At 43.5% G+C, this 16,376-nt stretch overlaps 1 protein-coding gene across 1 annotated transcript in view; it reads right to left on the bottom strand.

Moving 5' to 3' along the window:
• RAB11FIP1 (RAB11 family interacting protein 1) overlaps window positions 1–16,376 on the bottom strand; it is a 45,727-nt gene that overhangs the window by 12,496 nt on the left and 16,855 nt on the right. The window contains exons 2-3 of the mRNA XM_088453050.1: window positions 4,519–4,964; window positions 1,883–2,609 (exon numbers count right to left, since the gene is read on the bottom strand). Coding sequence (XP_088309176.1) covers window positions 1,883–2,609; window positions 4,519–4,964 — 1,173 coding nt within the window. The remainder of the gene's footprint in view (window positions 1–1,882; window positions 2,610–4,518; window positions 4,965–16,376) is intronic.

Genomic DNA, 16,376 nt, shown 5'->3' on the forward strand with positions numbered 1-16,376 from the left:
CGCATGCTGAACACTTCAAGGCATGTTATAAAAAAGAATCAATGGATATTGAGGAACGGTGGCACATGAAGATCATTGGAGAGGACAGGACACCACCTGGACCACCCAATGCTAGGCCATTACAAATGTCTGTTTTATTTGTCCGTATTTCTGGTTGAAGTCACAGATTCGAGAAATAAATCAGATAACCTGATGAAAAAAAATCTGAACTGACCAACAGTGAATGGAGAGAATGTGGAGGTCGGGTCTAGGTAGTATAACACTGAGCAGTTCTGTTTCCTTACAGAACTCTTGCTAGATGTGTTTGCTGGCCAGTCTCCCAGTGACTGCATACCACTGTTAATTATTACCTAACAGAGGACTGTGCTCACCCATTACAGAGAAAAAAAATCCATTTACAGTTCTCTGTATGCTGGAGACCTTGGGTTTATCAGATTTTAGACATCTATATTAGTCAAGTGTGATGAATGCTTATATCCAATTTAATGCTGAGGGCTACTACCAGTAAATAAGTAATCTTTGCCAAAACAACTGTTGCAGCCTTGTAATGTCCACCATCCTCCAGTAGTCTATCAAGTTACATATATTCTACAGTACAAGGGTATTGGGCCAGAGTTTTCCAATTGACTCCACTTCTAAGACAAGCAAAGATTTAATTTTAAATAATGGATCACTCCTCAAACAGGGGTACAGCAGCCGTACAAGACGTTTGTCCTCCTCTCTGTTTCCAGCAATGGTTTTATTAACACCAGTCTGGTATTGGACACACACACACACACACACACACACACACACACACACACACACCTTTTTCTAACTAGAATACCTACAAAGGCAGGAAGTGATTTTACTACTTTTGATACAGCAGAATCATACCAACAGCGGGCCTGATTCAGAGATGGACGAAATTGCAGAGTCACACACGAGCGGCTGTACAATTCCGTCCATCTCAGATGCTAATGCAGCAGGAGGTCTCTGTAGGAAACAGACACCTCCTTGCTGCATCTGCAAACCCAGTGCTGCGCCCAAGGTCACAGCCTGGGATCGCCATCGCAACCTGCCCAGGCTGGCCGGGTCCTGGCAGCTGCGAGGCCAGGAAATTTGCATCCAGAGACGCAGACCCTGGCCTCATCCTTCCCGGAAAACAGAGGGAGACAAGCACCTGTTTCCGGGAACTGTGGCCAGCCATGTCCACGCCCACCAAACTCCACAGCATGTCAATCATGCTGGGGCTTGGGGGAGGGGGGTATCTGAACAAGATCGCAGGAGCCGTTCTGCACATGTGCAGCCCCTAAACCATCAGATAAGCGTACATCTCTGAATCAGGCCCATAGTGCAAGTAGGAGCTCACAACTTCTTGAAGTCCGAATATAATTTTACGCATTGTAATCAAGCAAACACGCTTATTTCAGTAACATAATTATACAAGCTTGAATGTGGAGATGGCAATAATTGGCTATATCACATTTCAATCAAAGAACAGAAAATGTTTATTCTGGATATAGTGGCAACTCCAAAGTTGCAGCTTGACACATTCACAATTATGGCTACTTTCTAGTTCCTGTAGAAAGGAATGTCACAGCACTGGCCAACAGCCCAGGAGAGGGACAGAGTACCAACAAATGTGTGGTCTTGGCCACCAATTCCAAAGCTTTGCATTAATAATAATAATATATATATATATATATATATATATATATATATATATATATATATACATATATACATACATACATACATATATATACACACACATATATGTATGTATACTTGAAACGCTTCTGAATCAATATATATAAAAATATTTGTATAAACAATTTGGAGACAAAAAGTTTTTGCTACAGTAAAGAACATGTACATGGAGAAAGAAGACGCTACTAACCTGGGTTTTACAGCGGAGGTTTTTGTATTCTTTTCTGCTGGAAGAGGTTCTGGCTTCTTCTCCTCAACCCGGTCTTCATCAAATTGTTTCAGTGAGCTCTTTTTGGTTTGCATGTCTAGAGTTTGCCGACTACTGACTGCCTTTGGATCTTCCTTCTTTAAAGGCACATCAGCAAAAGACTCAGTTTTAGGAGTGTCCTTCCTCCCAGTAACCAAAGCAAGCAAGGAGGACTTCTTGGTTTCCGGCTTTTTATTCTCCTTGACTTCTTTTGGGATGTCTGAGACCAAAGGAGGAGTTTTAGGTCTGGGCTCTTCAACCTGTGAGCTTTGTGTTGGGCTTTGTTCAAGAGACTTTAGGGAAGAATTGGAGGTGGAAGAGGTTGTCCATTTCTCAGGAGGGTTGTCGAATGGGTTTACAGTATCTTTGGAAGTTTTGGAGGACAAGTTTTCAGCGGATGCATAAAGAGGAGTTTTCGGAGAGATCTGTGGGGAGTTGGTCAGAGAGCTGTCCTTGGAACTGTCACTTTTTGGCTCAGACTCTTCATTGTATACATGATTTCCATTGATACACAAGTTGGATCGAGTGATTGGATCATTTTTTGACTTCATTCCAGTGAAGAAAGACAGCCCATCTTTTTTGTTTCCTGAAGTGATTTGGTTCCACTGCTTGGTGTCTGCACTGGCTGTTCTTTTGTGCGTCATGATTACAGGAAGGTGAGGAAATCGTCCTGAAAAAAATATCAAAAGTTTCAATAGGGTCTTCTAAACCTTATTCTGAATGAAGAATAAAAATAAATAAAAAGGTCAAGGATAGAAGTCCTGTTACACGTTTATTGCTTTAATCATGCACTGGGAGACATGGTAGTAGTTATTTAAAGGTCACAACAATGACAGGAAAGCAAAAAAATACTTTATTCAATTTGACCATGTTGAAGTTTCCATTTAAAACAAAAACAAACCACAAACAAACAAACAAACAAAAAACACAACATTAGGAAAGCAAAACAAAAAGACTCAGTCATGTGAGAAGCTTATGTGCAGTAGTCAAAATAAGAGGTCAATCCAATTAGGTATGAATTGCGAGTTTGTTTCTTGAAACTCGCAGACTTCGCACAAATGCGCGCTCCCGAGAATTCTCCAATCCAATTAAAAATGCCTATTCGCGGTACTCGCTGCGGAGGTTTGCGAATTGACTGCCAAATGAGATGCGAGTCAAGTGCATGAATAAGTGGGCAGACCATCCTGGACCCCCCAAAATTGATAATTTTGTTAGCAGGACCGTATAGAAGGCTGTTTGTGGGCATTAGGAAGGTACAGTAGGTTTATAAATGGTGTCAAATGGCTGATTTTTTTTTTTTTTAAAAAGCACAAAACAAAAAAAAACAAAAAAACAAGAAAAAATAAAGCTAACTTTTTTAGTTTAATCTCAAAAAAAAAAAAAAAAAAAAAAAAAAAAAAGTGATTTTGGTGTAGTTTGAGGGCAATAATTTTTTTACTATGAGGCACTGAATTATCGGGAAAGAGCAAACCTGAGAACTAGAGCCATCACACAGTCACTTGGTAGGGGTATAAAGTGTACTGAGAATGGTGGTAAATGAACTAGCGATAACATTTATTTCCAACTTATCAGTACAATGTGACACCAAGATGGAATTACCACTCATTCACATAGGCACTGACCCGACACACTGGTAAACATGGTCTGAGGAGGAGCAACTGCTAAGGCCAATTATATCATAGGTGGGGGGGGGGGGCGGGGGGAGGACACATGTATGAACACTTGAAGTTGTGGCATTTATGACGAAGATAGAACCCAAAGTGCCTGTGGTATCTCAATTCTGCTGCTGCATTGTTATACATATTGGCTGTGGACCTTATTCAGACCTGCTCGCTAGGATGCGATCGCTCGTTGCTGGCTGATTCTTGCGTTCTGCGCATGCATCACATTGCGCGGGCGCCAACCACTGCAACAGACTGGGAAGCACTCGCTGGCTCAGTATAGACAGCCCAGTTGAATCAGTGACAGGAGAGGCCTTTGTGGGCGGTAACAGGGGCAGGCCACTAGAAACGGGGGGAGTGGAGATGCGTACGCAGGCGTGCCTGTGTGTTTCAACGCAGTTTCATTGGCGTGCATAATTAACAGGCATTGTACACGTCACCTAATTGTATTTCACGCTGAAGGGATCGCAAGGCTTGCGGGCAGGTGTAGTCAACCTCAATCGCTGCGAGCACATCCGATGGTGCTCGACGTACAAATGTTTTCATGCACTGCCTGGAGATGACGTGCGCAAATGGGCGTCTTATGGCTGGTGGGCGTCTGCTTACACAAAGTGATCGCTCGCCAAGACATAGTGGGTGTGCTAATGCCTTGCCGAGCGATCGCCTGCCTTGCTGGGCGTGCGCTGAATTTGCATACGCTGGGCGCGAGCAATCGCATCTAGCGAACTACTTTGATCAGGCCCTGTGTCCACAAACGGCAGACTCCAATCTCCGTAAGTGACTGGTGCGCTTTGGTTTTACACAACATACTGCATGATGATTCATACTTTAACGATAGCGCTACATCTATAAAAAGACCATAAATAAATGATAAGTTATAACATCATCAATGAGGTGGGAGCAACTATCAATACTCACTCTCTGACACTGGGGATCCTTGAGCTTGGCCAAAGTCAGATGAGAAGTCACCAGGCTTCAGCACGGTTCTTTGAGAGGGGGATGGTGGAGGTGTGGGCAAGACAGACATGGACTGGGAAATGGAGGAGTTCTTCTTCAATCCTGATTTAGAGAACAGGTTTTTCAACTTGGATTTCTTCTTTCCTCCCTCAGACGAAATTTCTTCATCACTGTCATCTCCATATTGATTTGAGCTGGGGACAATGGCGGAGGCGGTGTCGGGAAACCCATCCTGACGCTTTCCTTTAATCTTGTCCTTGAGCTTCCCGAATGGTGAGCGGGACTTCTCTTTCATGGACAGGTCAAACATGCTGGCAGTCATGTTGTTCCTCATGAACTTCACCTCTACCTCGATCTGACCTCGCTCCTTTTCCTTCTTCCCAGGCTTTGATTTAAGAGGATACCACCTACATAATGACAAAGACAATGATTACATGAGCTGCGTAGGAAAGGGAGGCTATACGGATAAAACACTTGGCAGCAAAAGGATTAGATGTAGGGCTAATATCCAATGTAAAAGGTGGAAACAGGACAAGGGACTCTTATTTGTCTTATTTTGAATACACTGTACATGCGATTATTAAGGTGTGAACGACATCCATGTGCAAAGCATACATTCAACTTTCACTTCAGCTACAGACAAGCTTGGTATATGCACATCCTGGGTATTTCATTCAGTTAAATGTTAGAAGAGGCATTTTTGACCTAATTTTAGAGATTCAGAAATTCTGTGTAGGTGACCTGAAATCCAAAAACACATGTACAGAAGCTATTTAGGAATGATGGCATCCCAGAGGGCTGTGTATGAAATGCTGACAGCTGGGAAGCCGTCTGACTAAATCCAGACGCCGCAAGCCCAAACGCTGAAGATCTCGACTGGGGCTGGTAAGTACCCTAACCCTCCCCTCTCCCCCTCCTAACCCTCCCTTAGTGGTGCCTAACCCTAACCTACCCCCAGTGGTACCTAACCTTCACCCGGAGGTGCTTAACCCTAATCCCCCCCCCCCCCCTCCCCGCACCCTAAACCTAACCCTCCCGGGGTGGTGCCTAACCCCAAGTCCCCCCAGGGGTCCCAAAACCGAACCCTCCCTCCCCACGGCTAAGCGCCAACACTGCCCGGCTTACCTTCGTTCGGGAAGCAGTCTGTCTAGATTCCAGCGTCAGAATATAGACGAGCGTCGGGATTTCGACTCCTGTCTTTAGTCCCGCGTCGGTATTTAGACGCTGGAATTTAGTCAGACGGCTTCCTGGCCGTCGGCATTTTGACTGTATCCCATCCCAGACAGTACCTATTTTATAAGGCAATATACAATTGGCAAAGTAAAACAAACTTCGCTACATTTTGGAGAACCACACTAATCAAAATGTATGGCTTCATAAGACCAATAAAATCAGTCATTTCAGACGCCAATCTGTGCCACATAGAACAGACTGGAGAGCAGGAGGGATCGGTATATATGGTCGACGGTTACTACATTGACACTCTTGATGTCGACATGAGAATGTGAAATTGTCAATGTCAAAATGCAACATGTCGACACCATTTTGACACTGATGAAATGTCGACATGCCAATAATAGTTAGTGCCGCAATGCAGCTGTTCCAGACGTTGCGGAGGTAAGTACCCTAACAGCGGCTGCAGCTTTAATCACAAGTTGCGGCTTTAGTTGCAAAACTGCAGTGGCGGCAGCATGTCCCTATGCCTAATGGCGTCATTTCCCCAAATGTCAGCATCAACATTTACGATATGAAAAAAACACTGCGCTCTGATAATTAAGTAGAAACATGAGTAACACCTTGGTATATTAAACTCAATTTATTATCTATAAAAAAGATATTCAAATAATAAGACACACATAGAAAATGACATATAAAAACTCATAATAATCACATAAAGTCAGCTGAGGAAGCTATATAGAATGTGAACAATAAAGGATAATTAAGATTGTGAATACAGATAAAGGAGATGATCAGGCTCCGATATTAGTATCTCAATCCTCTACTATTGACTATAGATATATTAATTATGACAATCTGTGCCAAGAAGTAAAGTTGCAGCTAAGTAGCCAATTCAGGTGTAATCAGCAATGCATGTAACATGAGAACATTGACAGTCTAGCTAATGGTAGCTCTCCCCTTTAGAAAAAACAGAAGCCTTTGGTGTTATGTCCAACACATGTATCAAAGTCCTGGATACAGTGGGTTATCCCCAACAAATTGTAAACATGAAGAACCGCAAGTGAGTCTGTATCAGGAAATTATTGTAAATTCCTGAAATGTTTTGCAGGACACAAACGTAGGTACCTGAGAGTTTATACAATGATGGAAGCCATAGGTTTACCTGTGAAGGCTGCTATCATGATCTCTACTAGGGTTAATCTTTATATAAATTAATTATTATTATATTATTTACATTTTAATATTTTTTATTTTTCATTTATCATTTCTAATTAAATTATATTTGCACGATATAAGTGTTAGTATAGTTCTGTTTTCTTATGATGGCTGATATTGGATTAGGTGGTATTATAAAACAGCCTATATTGTCTAGAGAATCCATTTATTGTTATTATCATTAATTATTAATATTATTCTGGAATATACGATATATTATTTATTAGTTTTGGTCCATATGGCTTTGTCATGTTTTTTTTGTTGGGACATTGAGTTTATAAATATTAAAAATTATGCAAAATAATAGATAATATATGTGGGTATGTGCTGTGTATGTTGGTACATGTGCTTTCATATGTGTATGCAAAATATTCATGTATATACACATGTGCACATATATGTGCACCACTAATTGCCTTATATGTTGTTGTAAGACTTCTTTATATTTAAGTGAATAATTTAATTATTTTTGAATAGATTATATTTATGATAATTATTTATGCCCACTGATATATAGTTTTATGTTGATACTATGAGAAGAGATGTGATTTTAGAAGAAAAATAACAAAAAATTACACAGAGAGAAAGATATTTTGATCTATTTATGTTGAAACAAATGGTCAAGAGTTAAATTCAATTATCCAATTGTCCAATGGCTTTTAGCCTGATACTATATATATATATGAACTCACAATCTAGAGAGCATTTCAGCTTGAAAAAGGCTACAGCAGTAGCCGAAACGCGTTGGTGTGTTCTCTATTCAGCTAATTGGAGCTGCTCCCCGATCAAGATACCTGCAGTTAATGGTCTGACAGTCGTTCACATTTTCTTCATGAGACCTGCTACTACCTAATTGCGGCTGTACCAGAAGCGGTAATCTACAACTTCTTCTGAGAGAGTGCGGGTGCACACCGGTTCCCTGTCTGCTGACCACACTGTGCTATCAGAGCACAGGCACCCAAGACGCTATCACTGCCAATTGAAGGTCCCGGTGGACGTCAGCACACAGACGGAGATTGGTATTAATTTCCATTACACAGTGCGCTGCAGTACATCCACCTCTGCCAGACGTCACTCCCTGGCTGGCCGTGCTGACCCACGTTAAGCCACACTAGGTCCTGTGTTTCTAACACTCAGAGATCGTGATAGCAGCCTTCACAGGTAAACCTATGGTTTCCATCATTGTATAAACTCTCAGGTACCTACGTTTGTGTCCTGCAACACATTTCAGGAATTTACAATCATTTCCTGATACAGACTCACTTGCGGTTCTTCATGTTTACAATTTGTTGGGGATAACCCACTGTATCCAAGACTTTGATACATGTGTTGGACATAACACCAAAGGCTTCTGTTTTTTCTAAAGGGGAGAGCTACCATTAGCTAGACTGTCAATGTTCTCATGTTACATGCATTGCTGATTACACCTGAATTGGCTACTTAGCTGCAACTTTACTTCTTGGCACAGATTGTCATAATTAATATATCTATAGTCAATAGTAGAGGATTGAGATACTAATATCGGAGCCTGATCATCTCCTTTATCTGTATTCACAATCTTAATTATCCTTTATTGTTCACATTCTATATAGCTTCCTCAGCTGACTTTATGTGATTATTATGAGTTTTTATATGTCATTTTCTATGTGTGTCTTATTATTTGAATATCTTTTTCATAGATAATAAATTGAGTTTAATATACCAAGGTGTTACTCATATGTTTCTACTTAATTATCAGAGCGCAGTGTTTTTATTCATATTGTTCTTGTCAGTGAGGTTGGCAATCACCTCTAAGTTTCACTGCTGCACTGATAATTGACTCTCTGGCTTAATAGCACTCAGGCTTCTTTCTGTGTGTCAACATTTACGATGTCGACATTGTGAACAAGTCAACGTTTTGCAGATGCTGACATTATCTGTCAACATTATGAATGTTGACATTTCAAATGTCGATTTGCGGAATGCGTCCTGCCTTGTAGGGCTGTGCCTTTTCTGGCGACCACTATGAAACGGAATGTAGGAGTAAATGTGATGGATTCAAGTTAAAATCTGTAGAATATAGGGTGCTAAAAATTCCCACTCCCCAGCTATGTATAGGTTGTGGTCAGGTGTCAGAACCCACCAATACATTGCATGGAGGTAAGACGCAATAAAGTGATGACCCAAAGTGGGTCTGGGACTGATAATGACTAAGGGCCTATTGTGAGAAGCTGAGGAGATGTGGCCAGTGCCATGTGAGCATGTACACCAGTGTTTCTCCACCCCAGTCCTCAGGACCCCTGTCAGGTCACATGTTCCAGACCACCCAGCAGCTGCACAGATGTATGGGGGACTGAGCATAAGAACCACTGATTTACACCACCTACATTATGAGCCCAATACCACCCTAAATATGTAAAAATCTAAAAATTGCCAAAATTTTGGGAAGAAAATAAACACACTTTTAATACTTATGATTTTATGGGCAACCATTTGGCATGCTAGGTTGCTGGTCATCATCATGCGGTCATAATTATGGGCCTAATTTTATATGGAGGCCTGGGACTGTAGTCCCCATTGCTAATCTGGCCCTGAACAGGGAGGGAAAAGTGTAACAATACTCTTGTAACCTCGGCTAACATTGTCCTATTCTTAAAATGGAGAAAATGCAAACTTCCCCTCATAATCATACGATCTAAAATATTAGTAGTGTAACTAAGGTGGTACTGACAGCTAATTATGATCAAATAAAAAAAATGTCAAAGTCATTGTTTGCAAAACAGACACCATTACGACATTTGACTCTCCCAGGCCGATTGCTTTGAATTTCCTTCTAAAAAATAGAAGCTCAAATCAATTCAAAAAGATTTAAAGTAAGGGTGGCTATCCACCAATCATTTTGCAACCATCGATGTCTGTGTTCAATGCCAAGCAATTTTGGCATCGATGCTGCACCATCAATGCTGGATCCCCGATGTTTGATGATCATCAGTGGCGGCCTGATGTCCTAGCTCAGCGCAGGCCTCAACCATCAATGTTTTTTTGCTGATAGCAAAAACCATCGACCATCAGTGATGTTCATTTCAGTTTCCAAAGTGTAGCTTATTTCTGCCAAACAATTACCAGACTGTCAGACAGCCCCTACGTACAGGCCTCATGTGTTCCAACAATAGGTTATTGTGAAGTTCCTCTTGAAATACAGGTATGCCAGGAAGAACAGTTTGTTCAATTAAAAGTACAGAAAACAAGACGGGCAGTCACAAGGAACACACACAACAAAGTAGAAAATCCCACGCATAAAAAGGGACAAACTACATTAAGGCAACCACAGCATGAGTAACGGACGTCAGACACCCACAACCACATCAGATCACTCAAGTTCAGGCATTAGAGATAGAATTGATAATTTTGTCAGCAGCAATAAATAAAATATATATTTCCTGCACACATGGCTGATGGACGTTCTTGGATAAAGTTGGAATACTTTGTATAGAAAAACAAAATACATAATCAACACATACATAATTATAATAATGTGTATGTATAATCAATACATACACACTGGCAATCAGCAACATCACTATTCACCAGACAGTATCACCTACAACACATTATGTGGGTTATGCAAATATTATTAGATTACAGCCGAACCAAGCACTGACATCTGAGTGATTTGCATCTATCTATCTATAGATGTAGGACAGGGACCACAGTTGCACAATTATTATCTGGACAAATATTACCACATTATTATTATCTACATCTAACAATATAAGACACTCAGGCCCTCATTCAGAGGCGGTCACAAGAAGTGATCGCTCTCTCTGAATGAGGACGGGCGCTTCTTTTTTTTTTTGTGCGGCCTCCTGGTCGCTAGCTAAGCTGTGGGTTACCATCCACAGCTTAGCGATCAACCAGGGTGATGGTCGCAATGGTCAAGACCATCGCGACCTTCGGGGCTTGCGACGAGACCCTAAGGTTGGGTCTCTGCACCCGCAAGCCCCAGTGAGCCTCTGATCGAGCAGGAAACTCCCCACTGACATCACTGCTGATGTCAGTGCGGCCGCCCACAAAACTGCAGGCATTCTGTCAGGAACGCCTCAGTTTGTGTAACCACCCCCCGCTCCGCCTACAAAACGGGGCGAGCTATCGATCAACATCAACAGCCGCCCCTTTTGTAGTGAGCTCCGGAGCGAGAGAGTTTCTCTCTTGCTCCGGGGCTTGCGCAAAACAGAGTCGGTTGCAAGCGCTCAGCGCTTGCGACAGACTCTTAATGAGGTCCTCAGTTTGGTTGTTTTAACTCATGCCCATTCAAATTTTGGCTTACTGCAAGTGATATGGCAAAAAGGGCTCCCAGACCAGCTGCATGGGATTTTCCCAGATGGAAGCAGTGTACAGTACCCTCGCCCCCTCCTACACCAGCCAGCACTACAGAGGTGGGAGTCTTAAGGAATGAAAAAGCTGATAAACTAAATATTTCCAAGAAGTCTTGGGATGAGATTAATCTCACTACTGAGAGTGGGGCTGTATTACATAATCATTGCCTTTATATTATTGAGCAACATCTGCTGAATACTCAGCTACTATGGTTACATGCACAGGAATCGCTATGTAATACCGCCAGCCGCATGGCCGGCAGGTCGAATCCTGGCAGCGTCAGGCCGACAGAGGAACAGATCCCGGCAGCAGCAGCCCGACAGCGCTGGATATCCCGATCGTCCCCAGGCAAGTACTAACTAACCTAACCTACCACCCTAACCCTCCTTTAGGGGTGCCTAACCCTAACCTCCCCCCCCCAAAGTGCCTAACCCCCCTCTTCCCCGCTGCCTAAACCTAAATCCCCCGAGGGGATGCCAAACCCTAACCTCCCCCCGGGGGTGCCTAACCCTCCCCCTAGCCTAACCCTAACCTCCCCTTGCCTAACCCTAAGTCCCCCCGGGAGCCCTAAACCTAAACCCCCCCCCCATTCTCCCCCTCACGGCTGTCCACTCGCGGTGCCCGGCATCCCTTCGATCAGGATGCCGGGCGCCGGTCTCCCGGAGTCGGTGAAATGAGCGGCGTCTACATCTAGACGCCGGTCATTTCACCCTCGCTGGGGTACGACAGCCGGAGAGCTGGCTGTCGGTATAATGTCAGCCGGCTTCCCGATTGCATCCCCTTGCATATATTGTCCAGACCTCATATTATACATGGGGGGGGGTGGGGGATCAGCTACCATTTTGTACCACAATTAGTCATCACGTTAACAGCAATTGCGTTCCTTTGATGAGAAAGCTGTCCAAGTGGCATAATATTCTTCAGCTGGGTACAAACTACAGGATGTATCGTATGATATATAGTTCCAATGTAGATCAGAACAAAAATACTGTACACTTTGTACAGTGTGTATGCCCGATCTGTCGTTCATCGCATAGTCCAATTTGCTGTTCTGCACAGACATGGTACCAGTAAGCTGGGTACACACCATGTGATGGTGAAACCCAGGGACGGTGCAATGCGATGTAACAATACACTGTGCGCACCATAAACACTGTACGATCCAGCGTACGATGGTGTGATGTATCGTTACATGCTGATGTGGTGCATGCGATATTAGAATGTAAGCTCTCACGAGCAGGGACCTCTTCCCTCATGTGAGTCTCTTTACATTTTCTTCTACTCTTTACTCCCCATAAGGTCACCTAACACGTGACTGCCAACTCCCGGCTGCTTATTGTGAGTGCTTTATTCGCTATTGCAGCAATAAGTCGTGTCCTTGTCCTGCGCTGTAATGTACTGCAAGTTACTTGTTTCTTGTTCACTTACTAGTTTTATGTACTATCTGCTGCGGAACACTTGTGGCGGCATATAAATAAAAGGATAATAACAATAATAATAAATAAGTGATTGCACCACATCATTCATTGTATCGTCCCATCTGCTGTGCAGCACAGCAGATGGGACGATGTGATGAATGACTATTATGAACGACGGATCGGGCATACACACTATGGGCGGTATTCAATTGTTACAACCCTGTCGGGCGCGATCAGCTGCCGGTGCACCATTTCAGCTCGCAGCCCCAGCGGGGTGCGAGCTGAAATGTGCGAAAAGTGACCTGTGATCAGCGCGAAAAACTGCAACAATTGAATAGCGCCCCGCGATCGCCAGTCACTTTAGACAGATTGGGCACGCTATAACAATTGAATACCACCCTATATGATGTGTACAACAAATTGTTCCTATCCATGATGAGACGATATATATATCGTTCAATGGATTGTAGTGTGTGTACCTAGCTTTACATGTAACATAGAACAATACATTGAGCTGTCGTACACCGGATCGTGCATTGTGTAGGGGTGTGTGGTGTATTGTTATATTGTATCGCACCGTCGCTGGGTTGCACAATCGGATGGGGAGTACCTAGCTTTAAGTGCCATATCAATTACAGTATACTTCTATATACTTTGTTTCTGAAAATAGCAACAAATCAAGATTATACATCACATTATATGTCCCATATACATGAGGTTAGGCTACTGTACCTTAATGTACCCAAATCAAACAGGACAATTACAGCAGAACTGATTCACGTGTACTCGCCCAATTTAGTCATGCGTGACAAAGTTAAACATCTTACGTGTTTGCATATAAATAGAGCTGCATAAAATAAGTTATGTGGTGTGTAATATCCATGGTGTTACGTATTTCATGTCTGCAGAATTTGTGGTTCTTAAAGGTCACACCCTTAATGACAATGCAAGAACTAAAAATACACCGCAATCTCTGCTATGCCCTTCCCACTGACATTATTGTGGGACAGGTATGTGCCAATGTAATACTCTAATGAAAACATTTCATAGCTGACGTACACTGCAGATTAAGGGGAGGAAACCACAAGGACTTTATTTTCCTTCGTTTTATTAAATCTGACCAAATTACAAGTTACTTTCTGAGATCAGGATGTCAAAACAGACAATTTATGCATTTTAAAATCACCAATGCTTTTCTCCCCATAATATGTAGTTTAATACCTCTAATTTATATAGTGCCACCGTATTACACGACACTTTACAGAGAATTCTCAGAATGTTTTTGAAAAAGTATAAATACCACTTTCCTAGTAGTCCAATGGGATGTCTTTTTATTTTGGTAATCCAGTGGGAATAAAAAACAAAACCCATCACTGCAGCGTGGGGTCTCCCAGTCATAGTGTAAACTAAAACCAGTCTGCCCAGGGCAGGGCTGTAGCACTAGTCATTCTAATTATGAATAACAAAGTGATCTGAATCATAGGTCTATGAAAACGTAACACAGCAAATGGATGACTGACAGCTAGTCTAATGCTGGGTACACACTGGCCGACATATCGGATGAATTGATCTATCTGCACATCGTGCTGTGTGTACGGGCGGTCAGACGAACGCTTGTACACTTGTTGCGCAGCCCACCGGAGAGGAGGCGCGATGCGAACCCCAGCCAGAGGACAGTGATGGTTGGTCCGTGTGAATGAACAACCATCATCAGCAGATATATCTTTCAGGTGTGTACCCAGTTTAAAGAAACAATAGGGGTACTGCGCTCAACCTGTACAAGTGTCCTGTCCTGAGTATACTATTGTAGAAGAAAAAAAAAAAAAAAAGAAGATCAATGAATCAATTTTACTAAAGAACAAGAAAATAAACAAAATCAATTTAGCGACTATAAATGAGACACGTTGATGAACACATGTGGAAGTTCAAATCCCACTGTTAATGCTGTTGCGTCAGCGGTGCTCGCATATAGTCATTGTTATGGCACAATAGATCACTTGCGTATTATGGTCACCCTCACAGGTTGTGATTGGGGTGGTTCGAAGTCAATGTAGATGGGAGATGTGGGTGAGTAGCGGCGTCCCATCACTCGCCCCTAGGTACCAGTCCGTTGGTGCTAGCAGGGAGATACCTCGTTCTCCAGGGTGTCTTCAGGGCGGGAGTCGGTGGCCACGGGGTGTCAGGGCAGGGATTCCTGGCTAGGGTGACCAGTTGGTTGCTTGGGTTAGTGCCGTGCTAAATGTTAGCGTTGCTCTATACCCAGCCACAGAGCGATCCCCCTTTGTCTAGGGAGGGATGATTTTAGAACAGTGATCAGCAGCCTGATACACTTTGGGGACTGCATTCAGTGCCGGAGCAAGGTTTCTCAGCACCCTAGGCAATACCCACTTCCCAGCCCCTCAGATGGCATAGTCTTTTAAATCCCACAGCTGCCACCAACAGTAAGACCATACACATCCTTAATTTTGTGATAGGCAGACTAAGTAGTGCCCCCAGATTCCGGGCACTCTAGGCAGCTGCCTTATGATAGAGCCGGCCCTGGATGCATTGGGCCGCTCCATTACATTCAAAGGGGCCGCACATTACTCTAAGGGGGGAATTCAATTGATTTTGGGCGCCTGTTAGTAATGGGCACCCGATGGGCAAAATTCAATTGTTACCAATTGCACCGCGATTATCAGCATAAAGCAGCTGATCCCATGCAAACTACTGGTCGTGCAGAGTTCGTGCACCAAAGGCCCGAATTTGGGCGGATTTCTGCTGTTTAATAAATCAACTCCCCCACTGGCACTAATGCCTTTATTTTTAATTGAGAGCCCTCCCTGTACCCAATGACACGAAATGCAATTAGCCCTGGTAATTTTCCACACGCGAAAAACAGGACTTTTTAGCAATTTTTTGCAACCTCTTTTTCTGCCATTTTTTTCGCGCCAAATATTCTCTCTAATTGCACGAAAACACATAGGGTGGAATTCAATTGTTTTAGCGCGCCTGATCTCCAGTCAAAAGTGACCGGAGATCGCATGGTGCAATTCAATTGACGCCAATTGTTGCACTACACCCAACCAAAGTGCTGGGCGCAATCGCCAAAAGTGCTGTTTGGGCGCCCAAATGGGCCACAATACGTGCATCTCCGCTCATCACCCCCGGGGCTGCGAACAAAATGCCAGCGCCAGCAGCTGTTTGCGCCCAACAGGAGCAACAATTGAATAGCTCCGTCGGGCTCAAAGGGGGGTGCAAACAATTGCATTCCACCCATAGAATCCATTATAAGGGCCTGATTCAGACCAGCTCACAAGCGGGTCGATGGTGGGCCAGTGCAAGCCCCGTAGCGAGTGAGAAATCACTCGCTCCGGATCTCGCAACAAAACGGGGCGGCTGTCAATGTTGATCGACAGCTCGCCCAGTTTTGTAGGTGGTGAAGGGGGCTGGCTGAACAAGTGGGCGGCCTTACTGACATCACGAGTGATGTCAGTAGGGGACTTCCTGCTCTATTAGAGCAGGAAGTCCATTTGGGCTTGCGAGACCTGAGACCCTATCACAGGGTCTCCGCGCAAGCCCGATAGTCGCGATAATCGCGACCATCTCCTGCCCGCTCGCACTAGCTGTGGGTGGGCACCCACAGCTTTGCGAGCGGACAGGAAAAAATTT

This window comes from Taudactylus pleione, unplaced genomic scaffold (genome assembly GCF_031769625.1).
Source record: "Taudactylus pleione unplaced genomic scaffold, aTauple2 ptg000567l, whole genome shotgun sequence".
NCBI classification, from domain to species: Eukaryota; Metazoa; Chordata; class Amphibia; order Anura; family Myobatrachidae; genus Taudactylus; species Taudactylus pleione.